This window comes from Watersipora subatra, chromosome 7 (assembly GCF_963576615.1).
Source record: "Watersipora subatra chromosome 7, tzWatSuba1.1, whole genome shotgun sequence".
Taxonomy (NCBI): Eukaryota; Metazoa; Bryozoa; class Gymnolaemata; order Cheilostomatida; family Watersiporidae; genus Watersipora; species Watersipora subatra.
Window position 1 is genome coordinate 575,242 of NC_088714.1, and position 27,818 is coordinate 603,059.

At 38.1% G+C, this 27,818-nt stretch overlaps 4 protein-coding genes across 5 annotated transcripts; 3 read left to right on the plus strand and 1 right to left on the minus strand.

The window, feature by feature from the left end:
• The first annotated feature begins 357 nt into the window (after positions 1 to 357).
• On the plus strand, positions 358 to 2,051 carry LOC137399415 (chorion peroxidase-like). The gene is made up of 7 exons (XM_068085517.1): positions 358 to 373; positions 520 to 562; positions 708 to 724; positions 927 to 955; positions 1,149 to 1,293; positions 1,553 to 1,608; positions 1,720 to 2,051. The coding sequence occupies exons 5-7, from the start codon at positions 1,154 to 1,156 to the stop codon at positions 1,923 to 1,925; spliced, it is 402 nt and encodes a 133-aa protein (XP_067941618.1). The 5' UTR covers positions 358 to 373; positions 520 to 562; positions 708 to 724; positions 927 to 955; positions 1,149 to 1,153; the 3' UTR covers positions 1,926 to 2,051.
• Positions 2,052 to 2,171: 120 nt separating this feature from the next.
• LOC137399414 (chorion peroxidase-like) lies at positions 2,172 to 6,360 on the plus strand. The gene is made up of 13 exons (XM_068085516.1): positions 2,172 to 2,243; positions 2,446 to 2,664; positions 2,863 to 3,093; positions 3,200 to 3,303; positions 3,492 to 3,634; positions 3,846 to 3,985; positions 4,113 to 4,183; positions 4,309 to 4,403; positions 4,644 to 4,768; positions 4,883 to 5,014; positions 5,255 to 5,354; positions 5,469 to 5,593; positions 5,706 to 6,360. Exons 1-13 carry the CDS (start codon positions 2,189 to 2,191, stop codon positions 5,855 to 5,857), a joined length of 1,692 nt encoding a protein of 563 aa, XP_067941617.1. The 5' UTR covers positions 2,172 to 2,188; the 3' UTR covers positions 5,858 to 6,360.
• Positions 6,361 to 9,670: 3,310 nt separating this feature from the next.
• On the plus strand, positions 9,671 to 15,507 carry LOC137399230 (polypeptide N-acetylgalactosaminyltransferase 1-like). The gene is made up of 7 exons (XM_068085244.1): positions 9,671 to 10,629; positions 11,967 to 12,145; positions 12,721 to 12,901; positions 13,151 to 13,276; positions 13,987 to 14,113; positions 14,461 to 14,641; positions 15,154 to 15,507. Exons 1-7 carry the CDS (start codon positions 9,788 to 9,790, stop codon positions 15,378 to 15,380), a joined length of 1,863 nt encoding a protein of 620 aa, XP_067941345.1. The 5' UTR covers positions 9,671 to 9,787; the 3' UTR covers positions 15,381 to 15,507.
• A 9-nt stretch (positions 15,508 to 15,516) lies between these two features.
• On the minus strand, positions 15,517 to 25,928 carry LOC137399231 (glycine amidinotransferase, mitochondrial-like). Of its 2 annotated transcripts, none has more exons than XM_068085245.1 (9): positions 25,785 to 25,928; positions 23,665 to 23,760; positions 19,381 to 19,527; positions 18,581 to 18,776; positions 17,140 to 17,330; positions 16,675 to 16,812; positions 16,104 to 16,335; positions 15,880 to 16,013; positions 15,517 to 15,655 (listed from the first exon to the last, which is right to left on the minus strand). In XM_068085245.1, exons 1-9 carry the CDS (start codon positions 25,842 to 25,844, stop codon positions 15,563 to 15,565), a joined length of 1,287 nt encoding a protein of 428 aa, XP_067941346.1. In that variant the 5' UTR covers positions 25,845 to 25,928; the 3' UTR covers positions 15,517 to 15,562. The 2 variants fall into 2 exon arrangements, with proteins under 2 accessions (XP_067941346.1, XP_067941347.1); XM_068085246.1 differs by having other exon boundaries at positions 25,808 to 25,909.
• Between the last annotated feature and the right edge of the window lie 1,890 nt (positions 25,929 to 27,818).

Consider the following 27,818-nt stretch of genomic DNA (forward strand, 5'->3'; position numbering starts at 1 on the left):
ATGGTGAACTTTGCCATGTTTTTAAAAAGCTCCTTAAAATCCTGATTAATGATGTCCTATATAGTTTGTCTAGCAACATGTAGTTGGAGTTCTTCCACCTGTCATAGAAGAGATAGGGTAAGGATGATTAATGTTAAATATAGGAGTGGATTAAGTCATATTTTTGCAAAAAAGACTACCAATTTAACAGAATCTACTCGTGTCTATAAATATATTAACAACTCCTACATCAACAGGCTTACATCCACCCTTTTTTCACTCAACACACACTCTAGTATAAAAGCAAGGAGCCATACAGCTGATGACATTATCAAATAGATACACCAAGTAACACACAAGCAAAAATGGGATCTCTAAAATATTTTTTCCATTCGTAAGTACCATCTCTGAGACAGTCTAGAGAGATCAGTTACAAATAATTTCTACTTATGTTATTAATTATCACATGTGAATACATTTTAGTATCTACAATCTGTGTTATGGTGAGATGGTGGTTACATCTGCTGTACTTTGTTGTAGGTTACTAATAGCAGAAGTACTTCTACTGACTCTGAACATACAGGTAGGTCAAGATTTCAAATTCTATTGACTCTGCTGCGGCCTCAACTATAATTTACCACTTCCATGTCATAAACACATATCCATCTGTCCTATATACTTATATAATTGTTACCCATAGTATAAACCTAATGGAATATGTTTTGTAGGTCACAATATCACAAGGGTATGTATACTTTAGAGAACCATTATACTCTAATCAACTGGTATCTGCGTTATGAGAGGTTTCGGGTTGTATGATGATTCTCAGTGTAAATACCTGTAGATGAAACTTTGGTGAAGGTGCTACATTACCGCTGACGCTGTCGTGTATGGTAGCTAGAGACGATCATCATTACTATTAGTCATAGTTCTTCTGTATTTTGTAGAACATTAGATGGAGAACGTAACATTACAGGTAAGCACTGATTCTTTCTCTTCCTACTATCAACAAGTACAACATCAATTTTATCATGAGCTGCCGTATAAGAATAGCTGCCGGTTCAGAAGAATTTTAGCATTCTTAACTAAATGTTTAGTTAGATTAACTGGCTATCGAATTTTCAACCTGGGTCTAGCTATCCATTTGCATTCATATTATTTGTTGATAGCTGAGATGATTGAGAGAGAACGAGCTGAGAAAAGGTTCAGCAATACGATATTTAGCCGTAGCACCGGAAATGAGTTCATCGACAATTCAAATGCCTCTTCAGCAGCACAAACAGATGCTGCCATACTAAGGAGTATCGTTGATCAGTGAGTGCATTTCGTTATATCCATGACAACGACGTTCATAGGGATGTTCAGTGAGATGGTCAGAGAGGTGTTCATAGAGTGATCTTCCTAGAGGTCTTCATAGAGTTATTCAGAGTGGTCTTCATAGAAGTGTTCGGTATATAGAAATAGAGTGGTGTTGGTTATAAGCCTTCAGAACATTCAGCATCAACTGGTTTCGAATCTGTTTGGCTGTCTCTGACTCTTTGGTAAAGAAGGTACAACTTTTATATTCTTGTAGGACTGGAATCAATGTAACAACAAGTTTTGATGCTAATGGCAATCCAGTTGATCCAGGTGAGTCTTTCACTCTATAAACTAAAATTATTCTTATGTTAATAAACTGAAGTTTATGATCGAAATACCTCCTAAGCAAGATCTAAACCCTATGACAACATTTATTTACAGAAGTAATGCAGGTGTCAGCCGAGCTACGTACATCTTGTGAATATGACCAAGCCAACTCACTGCCTTGCAGCAGTGGCTATAGAGAGCCAACAGCGAGATGTACAAATAGGCAAGAAGGCAGGAAAACATGGGGAATGTCTGGAACTCCATACACCAGAATTCTACCCGCTGCCTACCAAGATGGTACGTACCATTCTCCTTCTTAGCTAAAGTCTATTTTTAACTTTGATGTTACTAAAATCTTAACCTATTTGATTTAGTTATATATTGTAAGTTTACCTTTTTATGATTGGGCAATTTTCTACCCAATCAAACTGCTCAATGTCGATCGTACAATTTTTCAGGTGTCAGGGATCTTCGTAAACTCGAACACTTTTCCCGACAACCTCTGGCTTCCCCAAGAACAATCTCGACAACAGTAACTACCACTGAATTAATTCTAGACTTTAAGGGGTTCAATGCTGAGATCATGCAGTGGGGTCAATTCACAGCCCACGAGTTCACTCATCTCTCTGAAGTAGAACGTAAGTTTCACTCGTTGTGTGAAATATATAGAAAGCTTACAATCATAGTAGGTTAAGATCAATTTCAATGTTTTGAGTAAATTTGTCTTAACATTTTGTGTGACTTACTTTCGACGCATAATCTGCTGATTAGTAGATACATAACTGTAAACATGAAGCTTGTTGCATTACTGAAGAGCAAAATATTTTATCACAATTTTAGAAGAAACCGAGTGCTGCCCTGATCACATATTCGTGTCAAGAAATGGAACCGCAGTGCAGCCGACGGAAGAAGACTTGGAGGCTATCAGACAGGAGTTAAAGGAAACTAAAAAAGATGTATGCATGCAGGTGGAGACAAAGAATGACACTCACTACGGAGGGTATCTTTGTATGACTCAACGACGCTCTAGCCCCGCCCCTTTGCACGACTGCTCTTTAGGTATGTCCATTTTACAACTCGTGGCCTTGAACTTTCATAACATTCTCTCAGTGAAAGTTTCCTGAATAACGCGAATAATAAGCTTCATTTCTGTAGCTCAGAACTTACTTCTGGGTAGAGGGACAGAGGCAAACCTGATTTTCCTTGAGTTTATCGTTCAAATTGGTTGTATATCAACATGTATGGTGCTTGTTACAGGTCCAAGACAGCAGATGAACAGTATTACTCATGTCTTCGACGCATCTGCCATCTATGGCAGCTCTCAAGAGGAGCTAGACAGTCTCAGAGATTCTACAGGTGGGAAAATGAAAACCCAGACTGTTAATGGTACAATACTACCCCCACCAGATAATAGCAGGTGTCCTGTGGCACGACAGGCTGCTAACAAATGTCCATTTCTTGGAGGAGATACAAGGATTAATACGACTCGTGAGTACTTGTTATAACGCTACTAACATGGTAAAATACTCTTCTCACCTAAAGCTAGTTTTGTGATATTCAGCTGTGAAAAATATATATTTAAATTCTCTTACAGCCAACCTGGTCTCAACTCATACGGCCTTCCTTGTCAAGCACAACCAGATAGCCGAGAGACTGAGTAGCATCAACCCTCACTGGGACCATGAACGTCTCTTCCAGGTTAGTTACTAGCAGCTTCTCACAAACTTGTTTGATGTACATTCGATATGTAATCATTAACTCAGCAACAATGCTACAGATATTGATGTCGATGTAAGGCAACTTAACAACTGGTTCAGTAAACGCATGTCTTATGTTTGTCTCCCCGTGAGTAAGCAATTCCTAAAATAAGTTAAACCTTTCTACAGGAAACGAGGAAGATTATATCAGGTATCCAGAGCAGCACACACTACTATGAATATCTTCCACTCATCATTGGCAATGGGACAATAAGCAAGTACGAGTTGAACAACTACACAGGATTTGACCATGAAGTCAACCCTTCCTCACTGTAAGTGTCACTCTAAATGTACTCTCAGTTATTTCTACTTAGTTCAGGCGGGACACTTCATCACCACCCTCAATGACCTACATGTAGGGTCCTCAGGCTATAACTACTTGCTTGTTTAATAAAACTCTCTAAATCATTCAGTTCCAAATCAGATCCTATATGACACAATACATATGAGTTTATAACAGAATGACATTGCCTTTGCTTTCAGGAATGAGTTGGCACCCGCAGCTTTCAGATTCGGACATTCGACAGTAGGTGGCAGGTTCTCCGTTCTCAAAGATGATGGTTCAGAAGACTTCTTAGACCTTACACAGAACTTCAACAACCCTGATCTTCTCTATGATGGAGGTGAGATCTCATACTGACTGACATATTTATCAACTAGTAGATGCGGATGGCACTACGGGAAGTGGATAGTGATAGCTAATTATTCTTCTAAACTTATATTTTCTAATACTAGTCATTCATGTTACAGATTACCAGCAGTGTCTTAAAGGTCTACAGAAAGATGTACCATGGTTGGTTGACAGGAACTACCCAGTAGCAGTGAGTATTTTCTTTATAGACATCTAGTACCTCTATTTATGTCAAGTTCATTGCAATCAGCTGTCTATTGCCATACAATGGTTGTGACCTCGTCCATACCTGACAGTTTGCTCTTGAATATTTAGATGAGAGACACCCTGTTTGCTGTCAAAAAGGATATCGTTTCATTGAACATCAACAGAGGAAGAGATCATGGTTTTCCTCCTTACGTGGCATACAGGTATGGTACAGCTCAGTGGTGTTTCTCTCAATACCAATAGTCTGTTCGTTCATAAATGTCTCTATTACCATCTCAACCAACACCTTGACCTCTCTTTTTACTTCATATTGAGACAGAGCTATAAAATAATAGATGTAAATATTTAGATAATAAACGAGTGGAATATAAGAATTTATTATACTGCTGAGTCGATAGACAGGAGACTCCTTTTATACATGACATTGTTTCACTCTATTATAGACGTCACTACGGGCTGAGTATTCCACGAACATTTGAAGATCTCAAGGACACACACCCTGAAGAAGTTGTAGAGGCCCTACGTAAAGTTTATACAACTGTCACTGATGTAGAACTCTATATCGGAGGTAAATAACTATATCATTCACTTTTTCGGCTGTAAAGTCATCACTGAGTATGACCAGTGGTCCATTTTATTGATTTTGGTTCAGAATAATCATAAAGTTTGAACTAACCTTTAGGTATCACAGAGAAGCCACTCACCGGAGCTTCTGTCGGAGAACTCTTTGCCAATATCATAGGTGATGGATTTGCCAGAATTAGGAATGGAGACAGACTCTTTTTTGAAAGCCCAGAGAGCGGCCTCACTCAAGGTAAATATATTCACCTCTAGTTTCTCCTCAGTTTTTAGTTTTGAGATTATCACTTTAGATTTGTCCTCTCATTGTTCACAAAATTAAAAAACTGTGAGCTAGATTATACAACTATGGGAGATGAAAAGTATAAGTTTACATAGAAAGGTGATGACTAACTTTGCTCTAGAGTAACTGAGTCTAACCATCATAAGTCTTCTGATATTTACTGCTCTCACGGCTCTCCTTTTTCTCTTACAGCTCAGATAGACAGTATCAAGGGATACAAATACAACAAGTTCTTATGTGACATCGGAGGCATGGCTAACATAAGCAGCAACGCTTTCATCATCGCTGGACGGTGAGTTGAATTTATCTTTTAAAATGCTGTCGAGAATGTTGACATTACAGCGTATAGCCTGTGAACCACAGTACTCTATGCAGTTATTTTGATTGTTGTTTGTTTGGATTACAGAAAAGGGGCGATTACAGTTGAATGTGACAGCCTTCCAGAACTTGACTTGGAGCTCTGGAGAGAAAACACTCAGACACCCCCTCAGTGCAGTTGGAGGGTTACTAACGAGGGACCCTGTTGCTTTGGTAGGTTACCGTCACACTTACCTACAAATCTTCTGCTGAATTTTCAACACGAGAAACCATTCTGTTTTCTACTTGATAAACAGGGTCTAACTGGACATGATCCGTTTTGTAGGCAGCCAAACTTTGACAAGAACCTGTGAAGGAGATGTCGGTTGCCTCTGTGAGGGCTCTGATGCCATTGAGGAACCATGCACCTGTGTCACTCCTGACTGTGTGAAGAGTTTATGGCGCAGATGTTTAAGCAAGCTGAGAGAGAGATGGTAGAGAGACCAAAATATTCATGCTACTCCAACTACTGCCCTCCGTACCATCATCTTGTACCACTTTGCAATTTTTTACTGCAGTGAAATTTGTTGCACGATAGATTTTATTTTTATAGAATATGCAAAGTCACTTAGTGTAGACAAATAGAAATAATTATGTATAAGAGAATCTTACCTAGGCCAACCACAATGCCACAATTTCTTAACTCAGTTGTATCTCATTGCTCAAGAAAGACATTTCTTTCCTATACAAATCATAGCTGATTGATATTTGAGTGCTTTACTTCTCTATGACCAAATCTAGCAGAATATATTTTTACACATCATTATGTCTATTGTAAGTTGTTCACTTACTCTCTCATTCATGTTCATAATTATTTATTACCTGTTTATAAAGCAATTATATATTATTGTTTTATTGTTTTTGTCTCAAGACCTCATCCGGTGAAATTATCAGTAAACTCTTTTTTATACTAACTATGATATAATATAACTATAATATTACTCTAAAGTCTCCTGACCCAAGCTTGTTTACCATTCATATAATCATCTTATTATCTAATTAGGCTCATGTGTAGAACATAATTGGTTCATCACATGGTATACGGTAGCATTGTCAGCATGTTATCACTGATCACCACAGACTCTTTCTTGCTGATACCAACTCTGTATGCTATAGAGAATATACTAATTGCACCAGTCAATATGTAGCTAGATCAATCAGTTTTATTTATTTACAGTTTGTTACTGATTATAACAAAAATTTGTACCACCTGCTCAACACTTACAACCTTTTGCGAAGCATTTGAACCTGCCCAAATTATTACATCATCAAATTCTATTCATAATAAAGGGCAGTAAGAGTACATTATTTATAGGTTATGAACCCTGCACAAATCAGGATGTCAAAGATCTTGTTGAAATAGAGCATCCACTTGCAACAACAGAAGTTGCCTTTCTTAATAAAAATTGGGCATTTGTTTTTCTGTATTGCCAGTTATGATTACCAGACTGTAACAGCTGCCCGCTGCTTTATTCAAATATAAGTTTGGTAGAAAGTCTGCAGCTCAATACTGATACTAATGCTGTTTACTTACAAATTTACTATTTAATTTATGTTTTGACTTGAATTGTTAGATTATTTTAGGCCAAAGACTTTTGAACTTGTTAATAATTACATTGATAAGAGATGATAACTCATAAATCTCAACTGAGTTTATTCTAAAATTTGACTTTGCTGGAGCATCCAGAACGATATCATCATACTGCCTAACTAGCTGTCAGAATAAATACTTTATAAATACGGACGCCACCCAGACAGTACCAAAAGTAAGTAAGAATCATCAGTTTGCTGCTTGTAATTATTGACCAATTGAGTTGTTACTTTGTGTTCAAGCAGATCTTTGGGGAGGTTAATAAAAGGCTTCAAATGTATGTTAACAAAGATGGTTTCTCTATAGTTAGAATTAGGAGTCGCTGACTTTAAAGTGATCCTACTAACATGTGTAGAACTTACAACATTGTCAGCAGCTCTTCCATAGATCTCTGAATTGTGTGACATGATAACTTTAGTAGGCTGTTGAGTTTCATATGAACTCAAATATTGTTTTTTGTGTTGCCATAAAACATTCATTGTCCAGTTTGTAATTTATTGTAATTTTCAATAGTAAAGAAATATGATTTGACTCTATCTAATCACCATATGCTGTTCTTGATTATAACACTGACGGTTACCTCAGAGTGTTAAATTCATGTAAAAAATAACATCGAAAAGAAGCAGTTTGGATTAAAACAAAATTTTCCAAAGAAATTACATTAGCATGTAATTTTGGTTTACTTCAAAGATTGAATTTAAAGAAATATCACAATTTGCAATGCAAAGTTCATAAAGTTATGCTAAAGGTTTTGTAAGCATAAGAACTTTGGTAGAACCTCCATACACTAGTATAACTAGTAGCATTAGAGGGTGCCGTAAATCTCAGATATGCCAGGTTTTTTGCGGGTGGGGCAGGTACAATCCTATTAGTTCATTGGAAAATTTAGCTACTTTTGCCTGCGCATTAGCTCAAGTATCTGAAAGTCTCTTTTTGCGGGCAGCAGTCAAGACTGCAAGTTTTTAAAAGACTCAGGTTAAATAGCAAGACTAGCAAACTTGTACTAAGAGTTTGGGAGTAAAAACAATGTCATTCCACCCAGTCTCATCATGTCCTCAGAGTTCTATGTTCCATCACACGATCCCTGCCATGACCTTACAGAACAAAGGGCACAGCGAGTCTAACAAACTGTGTATGAAGAATGCTGTGATCTTGTAAGAACTCGCTATAGCTAGTTGTGAGGTTCTAAGGCTTACCCTCTCTTCCGAACCCTTTTATTTCCTTTAAAAGACCAGAGTTATTGTAGTTAAACGCATTGTTAAAAATATATTCAAAGAAATGAAATACTAGAGAAAGTACAATATATTTTTATAGTACAGAAAGGGCGCAATGGAGACATTTTAAAAGCATCCATAGAGATCTGTATAGAGATATATCTATATAATATTATATATATAATATATATACAAAATTATATATATAATAGAGTTGACTTTCTGACCTCTCTGGGGTCACGACAGGTCTGTTTCGTGCTTCTGCACTTGCCAGGTGACTTGCGTTAAAATACAGGGGGCTTTTGAACACAAGTCACCTGACAAGTGCAAAAGCACGAAACAGACCTGTCGTGACACCAGATAAAAACACCAATCTGGAAGAAAGATAAGTAACATTAACTTATTCTAACACTCTAGTTATATATATACTGTATATATATACTCTATATACACTGTACATATATACTCTATATATACTGTATATCTTTATTTTATACATAGTGGTATGATACAAATGCATACATGTACATACATCTATGTATGTATGTACCTACATACATGTACATACATACATGTCCATACATATATGTGCATTTTTGTATGTACATATATACGTATGTACGTATGTACGTACATACGTATGTATGTACGTACGTATGTATGTACGTATGTACGTACGTATGTACGTACGTATGTATGTACATATATACGTATGTACGTATGTACATATGTATGTACATACATCTGTATGTACGTATGTACGTACATATGTACGGACATCTGTACGTACGTCTGTATGTACATATGTACGTACTCCTGAATACTATTAAGTACCTTGGCTTGTGCCTTTGTTTTTTACGTGACAGTTACAGGTTCTCAACTCATTTCAACTTACGTGATATGAACAAATTGCATACAAAATCCAACAATTATTTGGAAAATATCATTGCCAGCTGCTTTAACAATCTTTCACCTAATATTTGTTCTTTTAGCAGCAAAAGGCATTTATACGCTATATATCAAGCTTTTTATTTAATCTTAGTGACTAGCTGTTGCCCATTTTTAGTTTTTGTTGTTGTATTATTGTATAGCATAATTTGAAAAAAACATTTCTATTTGAATTAAGATTATTGCCAGTAAAATAATATACTGTATATAAATACCCATGAATACTACTGTATAGTTCTATATATACGCATGCATATCTCTAGATGTATTCAGATAGCTGCCCTTTTATCAGAAAATGCCCAATAGAATAGCCTATGACCAATCACAGGCCAGCTTGCTGAGTGCCCCGATTTTGAATATAGGAAACCATAGAGTGTTGTGAATCAGATGTTCTCCATTGTTCAGCTATTTACCTGTTGGCAAAGCTTTCAGCTAGCTAGTTGTCATGCAAATGAGCTACTGGCATTCATGCATGAAGAGGATTACGCGCGTGGCGTCACATCCTTTCTGACACGATTTAGTAGCAAGTAGAGAGTTGAAAAAGAAGAACAAGATGTGAGACAGTGAAAAGGACACTCATCTTTGATTGAAGAGGAAGAGAAAGAACTCGCGAGGATGTCAATTAATCTCATGTTGTCTCGTCTCTGTAGGCGGCATTTCACCAGAATTGTCCTCCTTATAGTCGTCACCTACTTTATCTTTGCCATAAGGTTTTTTGGGAGCCCTAGTGAAGAGCCAGCCTCTCACCTTGACAAAGAACAGACAACAGAGCTATCAGAATTTAAAGACAGCTATGAAGAACAGCAAAAAATTTCGGTAAAAGGAAAATCAGAAAAAGAAACGCAGCCAGTATTCCAAGCTATAGACCAAACTGAAGCTGACAGGGCTAGGCGGCTGCAAGTATTAAAGGAAATATATGCTGTGCCTCACCCTGGGGACGATGTGTACAAACTGAATGAATCTCTTAGTAGGACTATAGACCTAGATCGAAAACCAAATGATCTCAGACCGGAGGCCTGCAAAATCATCAAATATGATATAGATTCACTGCCAACGGTGAGTGTGATATTTCCAATCTATAACGAAGCACTAAGCATGTTGCTGCGGGCTGTACACAGTGTCATCAACAACACTCCGCAACACCTGCTCGTGGATGTCATACTGGTAGATGATGATAGCAAGAATGAAAATCTCAAAGAACCTTTAGAGCGTTATGTAGCCTTGCTGCCCTCCAAAGTGAGAATTATACGTAATAAAAAGAGGGAAGGGCTGATAAGAGCGAGGATGAGAGGCGCGAATGAGGCCAAGGGAGAGGTTTTGATGTTTCAAGACGTGCATACAGAAATGTCAGAAGGTTGGGCAGAGCCAATTTTATCATACATACAGTCTCATCCTAAGACTGTCGTACAGCCGTTGGTAGAAGAGTTGCAAGTCAACAGAATAGAGTGGCCTAAGCGGTGAGTGAACTGAATATCTCTGTTACTAACATACTCCTACTAAATACACTTTCAAAGGTTATATTAGAGTACAATAGGACATGGAATCTAAACTGATATGCTCTCTAAAGTTATCCAAGACACAAGACAGGCCAAAAATACATTAGTCTTTGTTTCTGTACATGCATCAGAACAGAGCTGACCAGTTATATCAACTCTACAAAAAATAAATGATGTCACTGTCTAAAATGGAAGATCTCTAAATGATGACCAAAACAAGTTTCTAAAAATAAATAAAAAAGTAATAATAAACATATATATATCAAAAGTGTATAAATGGTTACACAACTAACTGAAATGCAAATGCATGTATTAGTAGTCATTTGCAGATAGATTTCTAGAATGCTTGCAGACATTTTCACAATGTTCAGTGTCAGAGTCCCACATGCAGGCACAATACAGTCAGACTAAACAGACTAACAGACTAAATGACATATTCAGCTTATAAGACTTATTCAGCACATAAAATGGAAAAAAGTATTTCTGAAAATTACAAAATTGGCAAATAGCTGAATGTAAAAATTAAGATAACTCCCAAAAAGCCACCAATTACTATACTGACAGTGTTTCAACTGTTTCAAATTGAACTGACAGCTTTAATGGCATCTTATCTTAGACACCATAGAGAGGATAACTTCTAATTTTTACTTGATTGGTCAGGTTACCAGTAGTCTGTAGCTGAAAAATATGTTTAATATTGGGACATTATACTGTTATGATTGAGAGCAAGCTAAGATGCATTCACCCACAAACCGTAACATTTACAATCCAAGTAGCTTCCTTTTTCACATGCTTCAATCACAATTTCTTAGGTGCTGAAACTGCAAAGATTTTTCTAATTAATGATTTACCTGCATCTGCTAAATGACATGAGATGAAATGTGTCTAGTAAAGATAGAATGTTTAGTTTCCGTCATACAAATGACTCTTATAAGCCAAGTGATAATGCTCAGCTGCCGTCCATATAGAAACCATTCAGTGCAGCAGTCACATGTTGCATTGATAGGTGTGAGCACTTGTTCTCTGCTGCCAGACTGAGGTAAATCACATGCCTCTGGACATGTGTGCCATAATTTACACTGGCTGTCCTGCAACATCATGTCACATGTAATAAACTCTCAGGCTTACACTTAGTCAAATTAGCATTGGACTTGCTTTTTTCATAACTCACACCTTTCAGAGTTGTCCTATCATGGCTTCTTGTAGAGTTGTCTTCTCAAAAATAACCGATTATAAGCACATGCAATTTCATAGAAGTGAGTAAAATTCACTTACCTTATAATATGTTGTTTTACCAGGGATGAAATCTCACATGATGATATGTGGAGAGGAGTGTTCATGTGGGACATGAGGTATGCATGGAATTTGATACCAAAGAAATATTCAAGCTGGCAGCAGACGAAGGCTGAGCCGTGGCCCAATCCTGTTCTTGTGGGCTGTTCTTTAGCTGTCAGCAGAGAATGGTTTGATCTTGTTGGTAAGGCGCTCACGCTGCCTCATTAAGACAACTTAAGATAAACTTATACCTTATGAAGAACGGAATCAATGTTTTCCTATTTGGTACTCTGTTAAACATTTTCTGGGCTATTCTGGCAGATATACACTGAATTAACCATAATGTGTTACAATTAACATTTAGTGATTCAAAAGCTGTGATTTTTCCAGATGACGAGGACATAAGATCACCAGATCAACTGTTCCTCAGATGAGTAATCGAGGAACGTAATCAACTGTTCCTCAGATGAGTCGGGGAATGTAATGTTTTGCATGAGACTGATTCATCATCAAAACATGAAAAGTTGTTTGCCGCTTCAATTGTATCCAAACTGTCTTCAAAGCGAGAAATAATAATAACGATAATAACAACAATAATGGCATGCCCACACTCAGAACTTTAAAAGCTTACATGTACAGTGTTGAATGACTACCACTTTAAGGTATATTCATCAACCCTCCAGTTGGTTATCAGAATATTTCCAATAAAACCTGCTAGCACACATCTGTACCAGCATAAACGAACCTTTGTTTAATCTTGGCTTGATAATGTTGCAGGTGGCTTTGATCAGGGACTCAACATCTGGGGTGGAGAAAACATAGAGCTTTCTCTTAGAACTTGGATGTGTGGAGGACGAATGGTGATTCACCCTTGTGGCAGAATCGCACACGTGTTTAAACCATTTTCCTACACATTTGACGGAGACAAAGAAACGATAATTGCTAAAAATAGCGTAAGGTAAGACAGAGGTGCTAGTGTAACAAACAAAGTTATTTGATCGCACCCTCCCTACAGAAAACAAAGCAAAATTGTACAAAACTGATCTTTAACGTTACTGCTGAGTAGCCTGATAGGTGTTTATATGAGTGTCCCTTACTTCTATTCATGGAACTTATTCTAATCATTTAGAGCTAGGTCTGACATTCCTGCCAGAGCTGTAGGTTGGTGTGTGCTGGAAGTTTTGTGCATGTCTGTATGTTATGGCAGAGTTGTGGAAACATGGATGGATGAACAGAGGGACTATTTCTATGCCACCAACTATATCTATCCATACAAGCAAGTAGAACTGGATGAAGAGGAAAAAGAAAGCTTGAGAAAGCACAAAGCTTTAAGGTACGTATCAATGGGCTCTAAGTCATTAATAGTTGCTATGCGATAAAACTGTTTAGCAGTTGCTATGCATTGGCTGATCTGCTATCTCAGTGTGTTTTGGGCTGCTCTGTAGTGGTTGGAATTTGTTTTTCTACCAAATCATGTCCTAAGCAGTCTTCTATAAATTTGGCATCAACATGAATTTTAACAAGTGTCAACAACTCCAAATTACCGATTCTCATCAATTTACTTTGAAGCAGTATATACAGCCAGCAAACAACATTTAGCTCAGTGCATGCTTTGTTAATGCATGTCACAAATACTCAAATAGTGCAAAGAGCAGCCTCAAGTACTCTGTAGTTACTGCTGTCTCAGTACTTGCCCTAGTAAATGTATGCCCTAGTGAGTGCGTGCCCTAGTTATTGCGTGCCCTAGTTATTGCGTGCCCTAGTTATTGCGTGCCCTAGTTATTGCGTGCCCTAGTTATTGCGTGCCCTAGTTAGTACGTGCCCTAGTTAATATATGCCCTAGTTAATATATGCCCTAGTTAATATATGCCCTAGTTAATATAGGCCTTAGTTAATCTATGCCCTAGTTAATCTATGCCCTAGTTAATCTATGCCCTAGTTAATCTATGCCCTAGTTAATAAATGCTCTAGTTAATAAAATTAATGCTCTAGTTATTGCATGGATGAGTTAGTAAATGCCACATAGCATGACCTATTTTACAGAAAAAAGCTAAACTGCAAATCCTTCAGCTGGTATTTGGAGAATGTCTTACCAGAAATGAACCTGCCATCTAAAGATATGATTCACTTCGGCGAAGTGCAAAATTTCAAATCCAAAGCATGTTGGTTGGTGAGTGAATCATGAGGTCATCATCAGCTGTTCGCATGCTGCTTTATATTGTTGACACGTGCTTTCATGAAGTCTCACACCCCGATCAATCCGTGCCTATATCACTTTATTGTATAATCTCATGATTTGACTGAGAGTAAACTTTGATTCAGAATACAAACTTCTTCATATTATGTGAATATTGCATAACTTGACAGGACAAGTTCTTCCCAAACACTGCGATGAACTAGTAAATCAACTGCGGTGGGGTTTGGGGTGGGGGTGTCACTCCACTCCTGCTTTGTCTGTATCTTTGATAAAATAATTTCAAATGAAGGCCTTATTAATGTATAGTTTGTTTGTAACAGGTGCATGCTGATGGCTACGTAACAACCACCCTCGATTGCTATACTTACTCCAGACTGAAACATGACCAGGAGTTCGGGCTGACGAGGGGTGGACAACTCATGTACTATGGTAAATGTGTGGCTGTAACAAAGCATTTGCTCTTTCGCGCTGGCACTTGTGGATCTTCGACCAATGAGAATGGTGAGTTTATTTTACATCGGTATCAAGGCTAATGCAGAGTTGTCTTTTCTGTTGCATGGCATTAGTAGTTGCACCCCCTTTAAATTGGAAAGCGCTTTTAACCCCTTTTTGTTTTAAAGTTTGAAAAAATTGTTTCATTTTCATAAAATATTGAAGCTCATTAGGCAGTAAAGCGACATGGACAATGACCAAGATTATGCCAACTTCCAGGGGATTGTGAATCTCACGCTATTCAGAAAAGGAAAACAAAAATGAATAATTTTGCTAACCGTTCTCAAATGGATCAGATGTCAAGAATGATCACTTTTATCTTTCACAGCAATGGCATTAGTTTAGGGCGAATTGTTGCCTGCCGATGCTACTTTTAGGGAGTCTAGAAGTAATTTTGAATTTGGTGCAAGCAAGAGGCAATGAGAGTGCCATATCTTTCTGAAACTTGTGCTTTGTTTGCTAGCTTTATGAACGTCTACTGGTGGTGAAATAGAAGCTGAGACCTTTATTCTGTCTTTTAGGCTGGTCTTTTGAGGTGGATGAGCAGCTCGGACAGCAAGTCGGAGTTTTAAAGTACACATTCAGTGATGGAAGAGTCAAGTGCGCCCAGCAGGTTACGAACATAGTTGAGGTGCATTTGAAAGAGCAGATGCCGCAGCTCTTGGCATGTAGGAGCGGTGATATATGGCAAAAGTGGTACATCACATACAATCTAGGTTATCATCTCGTGCCGAACAGGCCTGTGTGACACAGTGTGACAAGTTCATCCAACTCATCATTTCATGTAGTTTATTTTATACAGATGCAAAAGTATATGGTGCTCATGTTGTAGTATATACGTATAACATCTCGGGAATAAATGCACATAAAGTTAACCTTACCACCTATAATTGTCAAAAGTTTAACAATAAAATGCTGAGTCTGAAATGTCTAAAGGTATGACTCCATTACACCATCTCTTCTTACATCAGTGGTCCAGCAGTGGAAACCTCCCCCCAGGCTGTTAGCAAATCTTATATCCACCTACAAGGGTAGAATAGTGGGTTCTGACAGAAGTTATTATAGAAGTTATATTGGAACTTGGTGAGTTGTCCACCCAGAGGCACTGTTCTCTCACAAACTGGATTGAGAAGATAACTAACACCGGAATGTTGAACTAGCATCAAAAGCTTTGTTAATTTTAGTTTGAAAACAGATTGCTGCTAAGGACGCATCAGAAATGCATGAAAGTTGTGGAATTATCCTACCTTGATGCACTGTATGCCCAGGTCCTCAAACATTTTGATGATTGGCAGCTCGTTTTTGTCAACCATGACACGATGAGGGTCAAGCATGAGCACATTCATTGATAGCCACTTGGATGACATCCAGAGAGGGTGCTCTGCAACAGTTTCAACCAGTTGTCAAATATTTCAAATTTCATTCAAGTAACAGGCACAGTGAAGTCATTTGATAGAGATACGCAACCCACCATCAGGCATCAGGGGCTTGGGTGGTTTGACAACTCTCCATCCTGCCTTTTTGAACATGTCAACCTGAATACAGGGTCTGTCAGGGTTGGAGAGAACGAGGCCTGGCCCGATGATGTTGAAGGTGGCATCGATATGCATCGGGTTCGGATCTTTGAATTGCAGAGTGTGAATCCTGAAGCCTCTTGGCTCGAGGTGTCTCCTCATCCAGTCAATTCCCTGCATGTTGGTCACCTGGAATAGATGAGGTAAATCGTACCACCACAAATTGACATCGATACATCATGAGGAAACTGGCAAACACTCAAGTCTACTAGATATGACATACATAGCGCCGTGTTACCATGGTTACAACACAGTTGCTGACACTTACTATCAAACGACATGCACATAGGTGCATATTATTAGCATTAGTTCAGTCTCTTTGGCCCGGTGTTGATATGCAAGTATGCATTTTTTTGATGTCAAGCTGGAACCCTAGCATCTGGCAATACCTTGAGTTAATTCGCACTAATTCTAAGAGTAAGTTTGAGGTTTATTCTCAACTAAATGTGTAAAGGTGGGTTTATCTACCTGGCTTCTCTGGGCAAATATATCCCAACCAGCTCTGATAAAGTCTGCGGCATCGAAACACGGCTCAAATTCTGTTGTGACAAACCGTCCTTCCGCCGCCAGCTTGTGGCGCTCGGCTACCGTCTTTACCGGATAGTCCTGCATTCCAACAGATACAGTGTACATTTCAAGGTTACAAGTACGCCACCCTGACCACTGGCCAAGCTCAGTAAAAATTGGCAACCGATCATTCTATCAGTTGGCACAAAGAATGGCAATACTATCGGAGCGTTTTGGAACATGGCCAAGGTAATGGTTAGAGTAAAAGTGAGGATTGATTGGAATTTTAAATCTAATAGATATTTGATTGATGTGTTGATATCAGTGACACTGGATAACCACCCCAGCACCAGAATCTGGGCCGGACATATTTACTCGGCTGACCGAGTTGTTCAGCTCCCAATGACCTCCATCATAACCATCTACCTCGTCATATAGCTCATCCGTCATCTGAGGCTTTGGAGCGGTAGTCCACCTCGCTCCCTTCTGGAAGTACTCCTTCATCAGAGAGCGGTAAGCGCGGTACTCGAAGAACCTGGACCTCCACGCCATTGGAGCTTCTATTATTTCATCTCCAACCACCAAAAGGATGTCTCTGGGCATGGCTGCGTACAGACCTACATAACAAAGACCAATATTTACTGCCACATATTCACACCTACAGATATGCTACACACTTTCATGATACTCGGAAAGACATTTCGCACTCATTTACTGTTAATTATATTCATCATAACTGACATGAAAGTACGTAAAATTTAAAAATAGGCCTGCAAATTGTAAACTGTGGGAACTTATAATCAGGAGTTGTCTTCACAATCATACAACTAGCCTCGCTAAACCGAGGACAATACCAATATGTCTAGTTCAGCAGTCATCCATCTCTACATCCTTCATAACAGCGAAGTTTTTAGTTGGCAGTTTTCACACTTTGTATCTGACTGTGACAACAACTAGATGGAGGGGCTCCTCACTGAAAGCTGCTAATACGACAAATGAACAAAAGTCCCTGAAAATCCTAGTTAAACTAAATATCTTTTGCTTACAACAAATATGGCTGAGAGTCATAGTTATAGTCATATAAACTGCGCTGTAGTATAAACTGTTCAACATTAGGGAGCAAAATATTGAAAACAAATATTGAACAAGTTTTGGAGGAGAACATAGTAGAAACAAAGGCTAATCATAAATGAATGAACAGCTGGCATGTTACTCTCTCTTGTGGATGTGTGTACAGTCAGCCAAGCACGCAGCTGCTACACGCGCGCGCCCCTCTCTAGATTGTGTGATTAACCCAATTCTAGATCTCAGGCTAGACAAGGAGCAGTGAGGCTGAACAAACGCACAGGCCTTGCTCCAAGGATGTTAGGATTCTCTAGACATACGGGTCCTGTGATCGGAGTACGCATGCACCACTCAGAGTTGAGTCACAGACCAATTACGATTATAGGATAATTGTGATTGGTCATAACATGGTAACTGTGGAGTTGGATTCTTTAACAGTGAGTGGAAGCGTACAGGCTGATGCATCATTAAATGCTATGGTCCAAAGGCTTTTGTAAATAGTTGATGTTTGTAGACTATGACAACCAAATGTTTTTTACAACAAACACATTTGGCGTCTACCAAAAAGGTTTCCTTGGATTTGTTCACAGGTAATTCGATGGAGTAATCCCCCATCAGTGAAAGCGACAGGTAGAGGAAAACTCCAAGTTTATGGATACACAAAGCTAGATGAAGGCTTATCGCGTACCTTTTTGACGATACACATCTTTTCAATATTTTGCCACGCAGAGGGATCCAAGAGCACCGCAATTCTGTTCTAGATCTAAAGCTGCTCCAGCACTTTCTCACAGATGAATCTTACCTTGAGATGAAAAGTCTGGAGTCTCGTAGCCTTTCGACCAATCCATTTGGTCGGGTCTTCTAACCATGACCCCTTCATGCTTTAGAATTCTGCAAAACTCTTCTATCTCTTCATGAGCTTTGTTCAGATGCTCTTGAGGAAACCCCGAGCCGCCGTGGCTCTTGTAAAAGTCCCAGTACTTCTCGCTCGTGTTTGCCTGAAAGAAGAAATATACTCTGTGCTTAAGGCCCTGCGGTATCGTCAACCTACAGCACCTGCAGACGGACTAGCAAATCATTAGCTGGTGCGGATTCAAACTAGGAGTGCATGTTTAGTCTCTGAGCAAAGACCGTCAAACCTCAAACAACATCGGAAACACCTATCGTTGTCAGCTAGTGACTTACCTCAGTGATGTACACTTGTGTTAAAATATAATATGCATAAAACTCCTCAAATGTGATAACTGGAATCACTACATCTATAAAACGCAGAATTGAAAACTAACAATAGTGGATCAGTAAAGTAAAATATGCGGGATAGTACAGGTGAATATCTCAACAGCTAGTAAATAGGTCTCGTAACTGTTGGTAATGGGCATACTAGAGATTGGAATCCGGTAGAGTTGAGGCTATCTGTGGTTACCCTACAGATGTTAACAGTAAACATCTACTATTGATAAGTATTCCACATAATACCATAAGATGATCGCAAACTTTCATGTGATATCTTAGCAGAAAAGAACACGTATAACTGGCTGTATGATCTGCCCCGTGCTAATCTTGACACCCGCATTGCATTCTTTATAAGCCTGAAATAAATACCTTAACTTCAACAGTAAACTGAGGAACCATAGCTCCTTCCACTCGGCCAACAATTACTTCCTCTAGTGGATCCCACTCATTGCAAGACCAAACAGGTGAGCTCCTCTGTAGACTCGTCTCCTCCAGAAACCTCCGCTCGGCTGTTTGCTGTGAAAAGTGATGGCTTGATATGCACACAAATAGTAATAATTCATGTTAATAATTCTCCATAACAAATTTTTAAGAATAGTTCTCCAATCGATAGGAGTTACGTGTACTTTAACCAATGATCCTCTGTTAGTTATGAGCTGACTTTGGAGACAACCAATTGTTGTTGTAAGGGAGTGTGTTAACCAATCAAAACTGTTAGTTGTTAGTGCATTAAAAGGTAGAATTGGAAACCAGCATGCTTTGCACTGATAGGCTGTTATAACTACACCATAGTCAGCAGATTGACCTAGTTCAAACTAGTGTGAGGTCAATTTTTGGGACAATTTCAGTCACCCCATAGTAAAGTTTCTTTAAAATATGTCAGCTGATTGAGATCTTGGCAAAATCATTTCAGTCACAGCTTTATTCATGGGTTAGTTTAAAGTGTGAGTCCTAGCTTTTAGAGTATTTTTCAAAATTATGAAAATGTTTAAAATCAGGAAAATGTGACAGATTTTTTACTGAACAAAAAGTTTAGCAAAAAAAGAAATGGTGATAAACAATTAGAGGGAGAGGTTAGCGCAGAACTGAAACATACTGGAAAACTATCAAGCAAATCGGTGAGCGAATTTGTGGGCGGTGTGCTGGAGTTGAGGTCTGGCGTACTCGTAGGTCTCTCTTTATGATTGGCTAGCTGATCATCAGTGACTCACAGGTCTCTCTTTATGATTGGCTAGCTGATCATCAGCGACACACAGGTCTCTCTTTATGATTGGCTAGCTGATCATCAGCGACACACATGTCTTTCTTCATGATTGGCTAGCTGATCGTCAGCGGCGAAGTTTTAAAATGCACTGAAAGAAACTAGTCTTACCCTAGGACACTTAGGTATTCGCCTCATCTAACTTTAGCGTTTTCGCGGAGTCATCTTCTCACGGAAATTTCATGTGCGAAACTAAACTATCATAACGAACGAGCGAAAACGCGAAATTAAATAGCTTTGTTCATTGATAGTCCAAGAAACAAATGGCAGCAAGCGATCAAATTGCATTATCAATCTTAACTACACCATTCTACCCGCAGTTTACAATTACAAACTAGTCCCAAATTAAAAATTTTTCTTATTGGTAAACTGAATCTGAGGAATCTAATTATGTTTGTTCCACTGCATTTATTTTCATATCACTATATTTTTGCACTCATCAGAGCTGCGAAATTAAGTTGCAGCGAAATTTTACTTTGTATGCTACTCACGAAACTAAATACTAGCGAAATATAAGTGTCCTAGGGTACTTATACAAAACCTTGTCGCTATAAAATAACATCATGTCATCCTGAATAGAAAATTATTTATAAATAAATTTATTAGAAACAATTACTACAAAAATAAATTATATATTTTATGAATCATAATAGAATTAATTTTTTAGATGCTCAAAATAAATAATTATGGTTCATGACAAGGTTGAGGGTTGTAGCAGCGTAGTGAGCCTGTGGAGTATGTGTGCCGCTGGAGCATGGAGTCATCCACTAATAGATAGGATGACCTTGCATTCTTTCATGCATATCTTCATCACATCACGTACGCCCATTTCGAATCATGAAGGGGGAGCATGATCAGACATTTACCGCTATCTCCAGGGTATGTTTGCAAATGATTTCCGTATGGCACCACCCATCAGTGATTTTTGTCAGACTGCCGAGTATTGCCTAGGCCAGGGGTCTGCAACCTTTTCCACTCAAAGAGCCATTTGGACCCGCAATGGGAGCCACAAACCCCCTTTGATATTTTAAATTAAAAAATACATAAATACTACATGTAACGTTTTTGTTTAGCTTAAATTAATGCTTTTATACCATGTTTACAACATAAAACGAAAAAGTGTGGCATGTAAAATGATTTACCTGCTGAGAACAAAAATTAATACTTTTGCAAATAACAATAAAATAGCTAATGATAACAATAAAATAGCTAATGATAACAATAAAATAGCTAATGATAACAATAAAATAGCTAATGATAACAATAAAATAGCTAATGATAACAATAAAATAGCTAATGATAACAATAAAATAGCTAATGATAACAATAAAATAGCTAATGATAACAATAAAATAGCTAATGATAACAATAAAATAGCTAATGATAACAATAAAATAGCTAATGATAACAATAAAATAGCTAATGATAACAATAAAATAGCTAATGATAACAATAAAATAGCTAATGATAACAATAAAATAGCTAATGATAACAATAAAATAGCTAATGATAACAATAAAATAGCTAATGATAACAATAAAATAGCTAATGATAACAATAAAATAGCTAATGATAACAATAAAATAGCTAATGATAACAATAAAATAGCTAATGATAACAATAAAATAGCTAATGATAACAATAAAATAGCTAATGATAACAATAAAATAGCTAATGATAACAATAAAATAGCTAATGATAACAATAAAATAGCTAATGATAACAATAAAATAGCTAATGATAACAATAAAATAGCTAATGATAACAATAAAATAGCTAATGATAACAATAAAATAGCTAATGATAACAATAAAATAGCTAATGATAACAATAAAATAGCTAATGATAACAATAAAATAGCTAATGATAACAATAAAATAGCTAATGATAACAATAATAATAATAACTTGTTTGTTTATAAAGTCACTTTCAAGAAAAATTTCAATTTCATGTTTAATTCAGTCCTTCTTTTAATAAAACGCTGAACTTAAATTCTAACTGCAACAAATGTCATTCATGCAGCATTTTTTGCTCAAATTAGCCTTACGCATCAGTTCCGAAATAGCCTTTTTTCTCTCATCTCCCTCTGGATATTTTTGAGCAAAGGCTGCGTGTTTATTCTGAAAGTGTATTGCGATATTTGACTTTTTGTTTGCAAATTTCTCATTACATATTAAGCAAATTGGTGAACCAGTCTCATGAGCAGTGAAAGCAAACCAATCAGCCCGCTTAGGATTAGAATCAGCCCACCTAGGATTAGAATCAGCCCGCTTAGGATTAGAATCAGCCCCCTAGAATTAGAATCAGCCCGCTTAGGATTAGAATCAGCCCACCTAGGATTAGAATCAGTCCGCTTAGGATTAGAATCAGCCCACCTAGGATTAGAATCAGCCCACCTAGGATTAGAATCAACCCCCTAGGATTAGAATCAGCCTACCTAGGATTAGAATCAGCCCATCTAGGATTAGAATCAGCCCACCTAGGATTAGAATCAGCCCACCTAGGATTAGAATCAGCCCACCTAGGATTAGAATCAGCCCACCTAGGATTAAATGTTCTATTTTCACTCTCATTTCTCTTTCCTTAGTATTCGCCATAGTTTGCCTACCTGGGGTAAAAAAATCAATAAGTGTCGTGCCAGCTGGTGTATTTTTGGCGGTTTTATTGGCGCATAAATAATGACGCATAACAAGCAAAAATGTTTCAGCTATCATAATTACAATTTTTTTTAATTATATTACAAAATTTAGTGATAAAACTTCTATATTTTTATGAATTACTCAACATATGGTAAAAAAGGGAAAAAATCAAAGTCAGAGGGAGCCGCGGTGATGGGATGAAAGAGGCGCATGTGGCTCCGGAGCCACGGGTTGCTGACGCCTGGCCTAAGCGATTCATGAATGTAGGGGTCAAAAACTTTGATCAGCAAATTACCAGAGAAAATCTTTTTAGGGACAGCCAAAAGCAATTTAGTAAATATTTCCTCATCACGAAGGCTACGTAGATTCTTTATAGACGTAATTCACACCACTTCCGCAATATCCAATTACTTGTCGCCTCTTGTTTCATGAACAGAAGGGTTGCACACTAACATAGGCAAGCCCTCATTGACAAAAAATGTTTTATCAATCAACTTGACACCAAATTTAGTTATTGCTTATCCCTAGTAAGGGTTGCTTGAATATTCTGTTCGCATATCGAGGTCTGCCTGAACACACGTGCAAGTATAATCTAAGATGCAGCCTAACACCTCTTGGCATCATCATCAGCATCTCTTGGCATCATCAGCAGCACCTTCTACTATCCACAACTCTACAACTCATCCCCTACCATCCTACCATCACAACTCTTATGATAGCCTACCAGCTGACTGAAAGTGCGGGAAATCTTACCTGGATAGCACTCGCAGCGCTGAGCTGGCCTGTTTGGAAATCCCCGCTCTTGCTATGGATGTTCCTCTTGGAGGGTGTCTGGCTGCTCAACCGAAGCTGCAAAAACAACTGATTGGTTATGCTTCGGGTCAAGGTCAGAAAGGTCAGCGCGCGCAGAAATGTTTTAGTGGCTGGAAATGCAAGAAAAGTAAAAGAAGTCAAATAACTGTCTTTTTCATCGATTTTTAAACAAAGAATATAAACCTCCAAAGTCAACGGATAAACCTGAGCAATAGCTTCTTATGAAAAGCAAAATATTGCATTTGGCGCCTTAACTTACACCAAGGTTAGCTACAGAGTCCTGGCTACTGAGTTCACAATGTACTTTTGCTCTCAAGTTGACTCTCTGCCTAATCCGGCAGCACCTATTGATATGGTTTTAATCTCCTCTCATTTCAGCTGTTGTAACCAGCTCTTCATACCTTTCCACATCCTTTCAGCTTATAAAACTTTATATATATGCTGAGTTCCATGCTCACAGACATTGATATCTTGAGGCGTCCATACAATAACAATAAGAAATACTTACATTTGCGTATAATATTCAATTAGATACAGTAAGATGTATTACTATGTAGAAAGGAAAGAGCCAGATGTGCTACCAGCTGCTTATAATGAATAACCTGATAGGTCTTAATTTATAGAAAGTTAATTACTTGCTACTTTATGATACATCTATAGTTTATGATATATCTATGGTTGATGGTACATCTATTGTTTATTATATATCTATTGCTTAGGATACATCTATTCTCCTTGATATATCTACTGTCTATGATACATCTATTGTTTATGATATATCTACTGTTTATGATACATCTACTGTTTATGATACATCTATTGTTTATGATACATCTACTGTTTAAGATACATCTACTGTTTATGATACATCTACTGTTTGTGGTACATCTACTGTTTATGATACATCTACTGTTTATGATACATCTACTGTATATGATATATCTACTGTTTATGATATATCTACTGTTTATGATATATCTATTGTTTATTATACACTTTAATGTTTATGATGACAAAAATTGCCTTCAAATAGTTACACTATCAGATAGTTTGCTTGCTGTGGGCTACTGAAAAGTTTGCTTAGCCTAACATCACGCATAGCTCGTGGACCATGCTCGAAGCAATTGATAGGAATGCAAGCGGATCTTCCCTCACCTTAGTACTACATGGCACTCACAGGATGGAGTTACCACCCATCACATTTGTCTTAAGCCACCAGTTTGTTTACTTTAATTATTGTCTCTCTAAATTGTTACTGACCTAACGCATTATGTATTCATGAATGTTTATCCTTGTCTCCTACAATAAGCTTAGCCTTAGAACTACACGTAGTTTCAGTCGTAGTTTCTGTCGATCAACACTAGCTATCATATTACCTTGTTTTTATGAACTTTTTCCTCTTCTGCACACATTTAGATTTCACCTGCCCATTCTCAATTCAGATCCTAAGGCTCATGCATCAAACCACTACACAATTCGGTCTGATTGGTTAATTCTCGGGAAACTCATGTCTTATTGGCTTACAACCAACACTATAGTATATAGATTTAAACATGCAGCTTTTGCAGACTTGGGCAAAGAGCATGCTTGCCAATTCTGCCCACAAAAATAAAGCCAACTTTTTTGACATCCACCAGTTATAACCGCTTGCAGTACTCGATGGTAAGAAGGAGAAGATAGCATATGTCTTTGAAGAATTTATGACGCATAATTTTAGACTTTTACCTTCACTTGAATTGCCAACCAGAATGTGTCAGTGTGCAAAAATATCAATTAGCAGTTGAAAAAATATACAACCAAGTTGAGTGTAAGGCGTCTTGTTTACAAATCCTATGACAGCATAGCCTGAGCTCCAACAACATTATTCACTGAGCGTATCTGATTAAAGAGCAGCAAGCTTTTTGCAAAAAAGTTATTAACAAGCAGAAGCTAATCAACTAAATCGAGAAGCACTTCCTAATCAGATTAGTATAAAACAAGGACTGGTCTACACAGGGAACAAAGGCTATCATAGGAAACACGGGCTAGCTATCATAGAAACCGAGGGCTTGCTACCATACCTGAGGAATAAGGGGTAATCTACCTCTGCATCCGCCAAGTCTTGTGCGAATTCCCAACATCTTTGAGAGGTAGAGATCATTCACCAAAAAGTAACTTGCAAAAGTGCAACTGCGTTGAGGAAGCCAGTGATGCAGCTAACTGTCTAGCAGCCCAACAAGAAATGAGCGCAGTAAGCTCATGCGTGATCTTATGTCACCTAGATAAAGGTCACGTCCGCTGGCCAATGGTAAGTAGCCCTTCACAAGTTCAACTGTGCTCCGTTGCGGAGGATTATTAGATGGCCCACAGCCAGCATAATACACATACTAGTTGAATAATAATTATATTACATAACTGATAGAGAGAGGAAGGCTTTTGTCTTCCACGTTTACGTAGCTGGGTGCCAGTGTATTCTTGTAACTTAATAAAAGGTACCGCGGGGCAGGAGGGTGTTTAAAACAATCTAACAAAAAAGCGAGTGGCAGGCTGCTTCGGCAAGAAGTGAACCCTCAGTAAGTTTGGTTTATTCTTAAAAATACTGGACATTCCTTTTATTTTGTCGAGGAAGTTATATGGGCCAGTCAATTTCTAGCCGAAAGCTCAACAAGCCGGCAACAAAACTGGATTGTTGCCAATGTTTGTCAACTCTGGCTAAGCATGCAGTCTCACGCTCCCTAAATCAAAGGTATTTCAAGCTGGTGAGAGAACACAACTTTTTATCATTCAGTAGAATAAATAAAAGTGCAAGGGCAAGTCCTGACAGCAAACTTTATATTTTATTGTTGAAAAGAAAAATCTGCTTCACTTTTTCCAAAAACATCAGTATCAGCGCTGTGAAAATAATGCTGACAGACGTTAGCTATTGACACCAATCACTAGCCAGGGATATACAGTAGGTAGCCATGCTAAGGTCACTAGCCAGGGATATACAGTAGGTAGCCATGCTAAGGTCACTAGCCAGGGATATACAGTAGGTAGCCATGCTAAGGTCACTAGCCAGGGATATACAGTAGGTAGCCATGCTAAGGTCACTAGCCAGGGATATACAGTAGGTAGCCATGCTAAGGTCACTAGCCAGGGATATACAGTAGGTAGCCATGCTAAGGTCACTAGCCAGGGATATACAGTAGGTAGCCATGCTAAGACAACATCAGTGAGCAGGCATTGCGTTTTCACGCAATGTTATGACACAGCGTATAAACAAAGATATATTTCAATGATGGCGAAATATATCACTCTAGGAATAATTTGTGTCACGCTTTTTGCCATGGAGAAGGCTGAAGACACGTGCAAGGGGGCATCTCGTGAGTTTTTAGCAAGCTTTATTAATCTTCAATCAAGCACTCGAAACTGAATTGCAGGAAAGAAAACGGCATCGGTGAAAAGCTTCCGAGCCAAATTTCAACTTCTGCTACTTTCTGTTTAGACTGGCGGTTCGACTTGCCGCAAAAAGGTTGGAAGACTGGTGCAGCTGCTGCTTGCAAGATTGTAATTGATCTTTTTGAAACCATTTTAAGAAAGTGTTTTAATCTACGCAGACTGCAACAATCTAAGTATTGCTGCGGTACAGTAAAGTTTAATTAGCCTGTTTTCATAATGAGTTTTCAAGGGATTGCTGGTTGTAGCCTGCTTTTGCCTCTCCTAATTTACAAATACAAATCTCAATGTTTGTCTTTTTGTTAAACTCTGTGTCCAGTTATAATGATACAAAACCTAGCAATGAAAAATCTGCACCGGCACTAAATTTGATCTCAGGACCTCCGGTTCTGAAGGCGGTGAACTTAACCATTAAGCTACACGTACCACAATAAAGGCTTTGGGCAAATGGTCGTTACCGTGGTAAGATACTCACGCTTGAAGCACTTGCTGGGGTTAATATCTAGCACAGTTGACTGTTACATGTAATGATTGTTAATCTTGCCCAAAACACAGGTATTGTTTTAGTACAGCTTTTAGTAAAGATCTAACTTTGCAGGCGAGTTACTCAAATTCATGAGGTAATTATTCTATGAGCCGTGCAACACCAGACATTTAGCAAGTTCTACCTAAAGTTC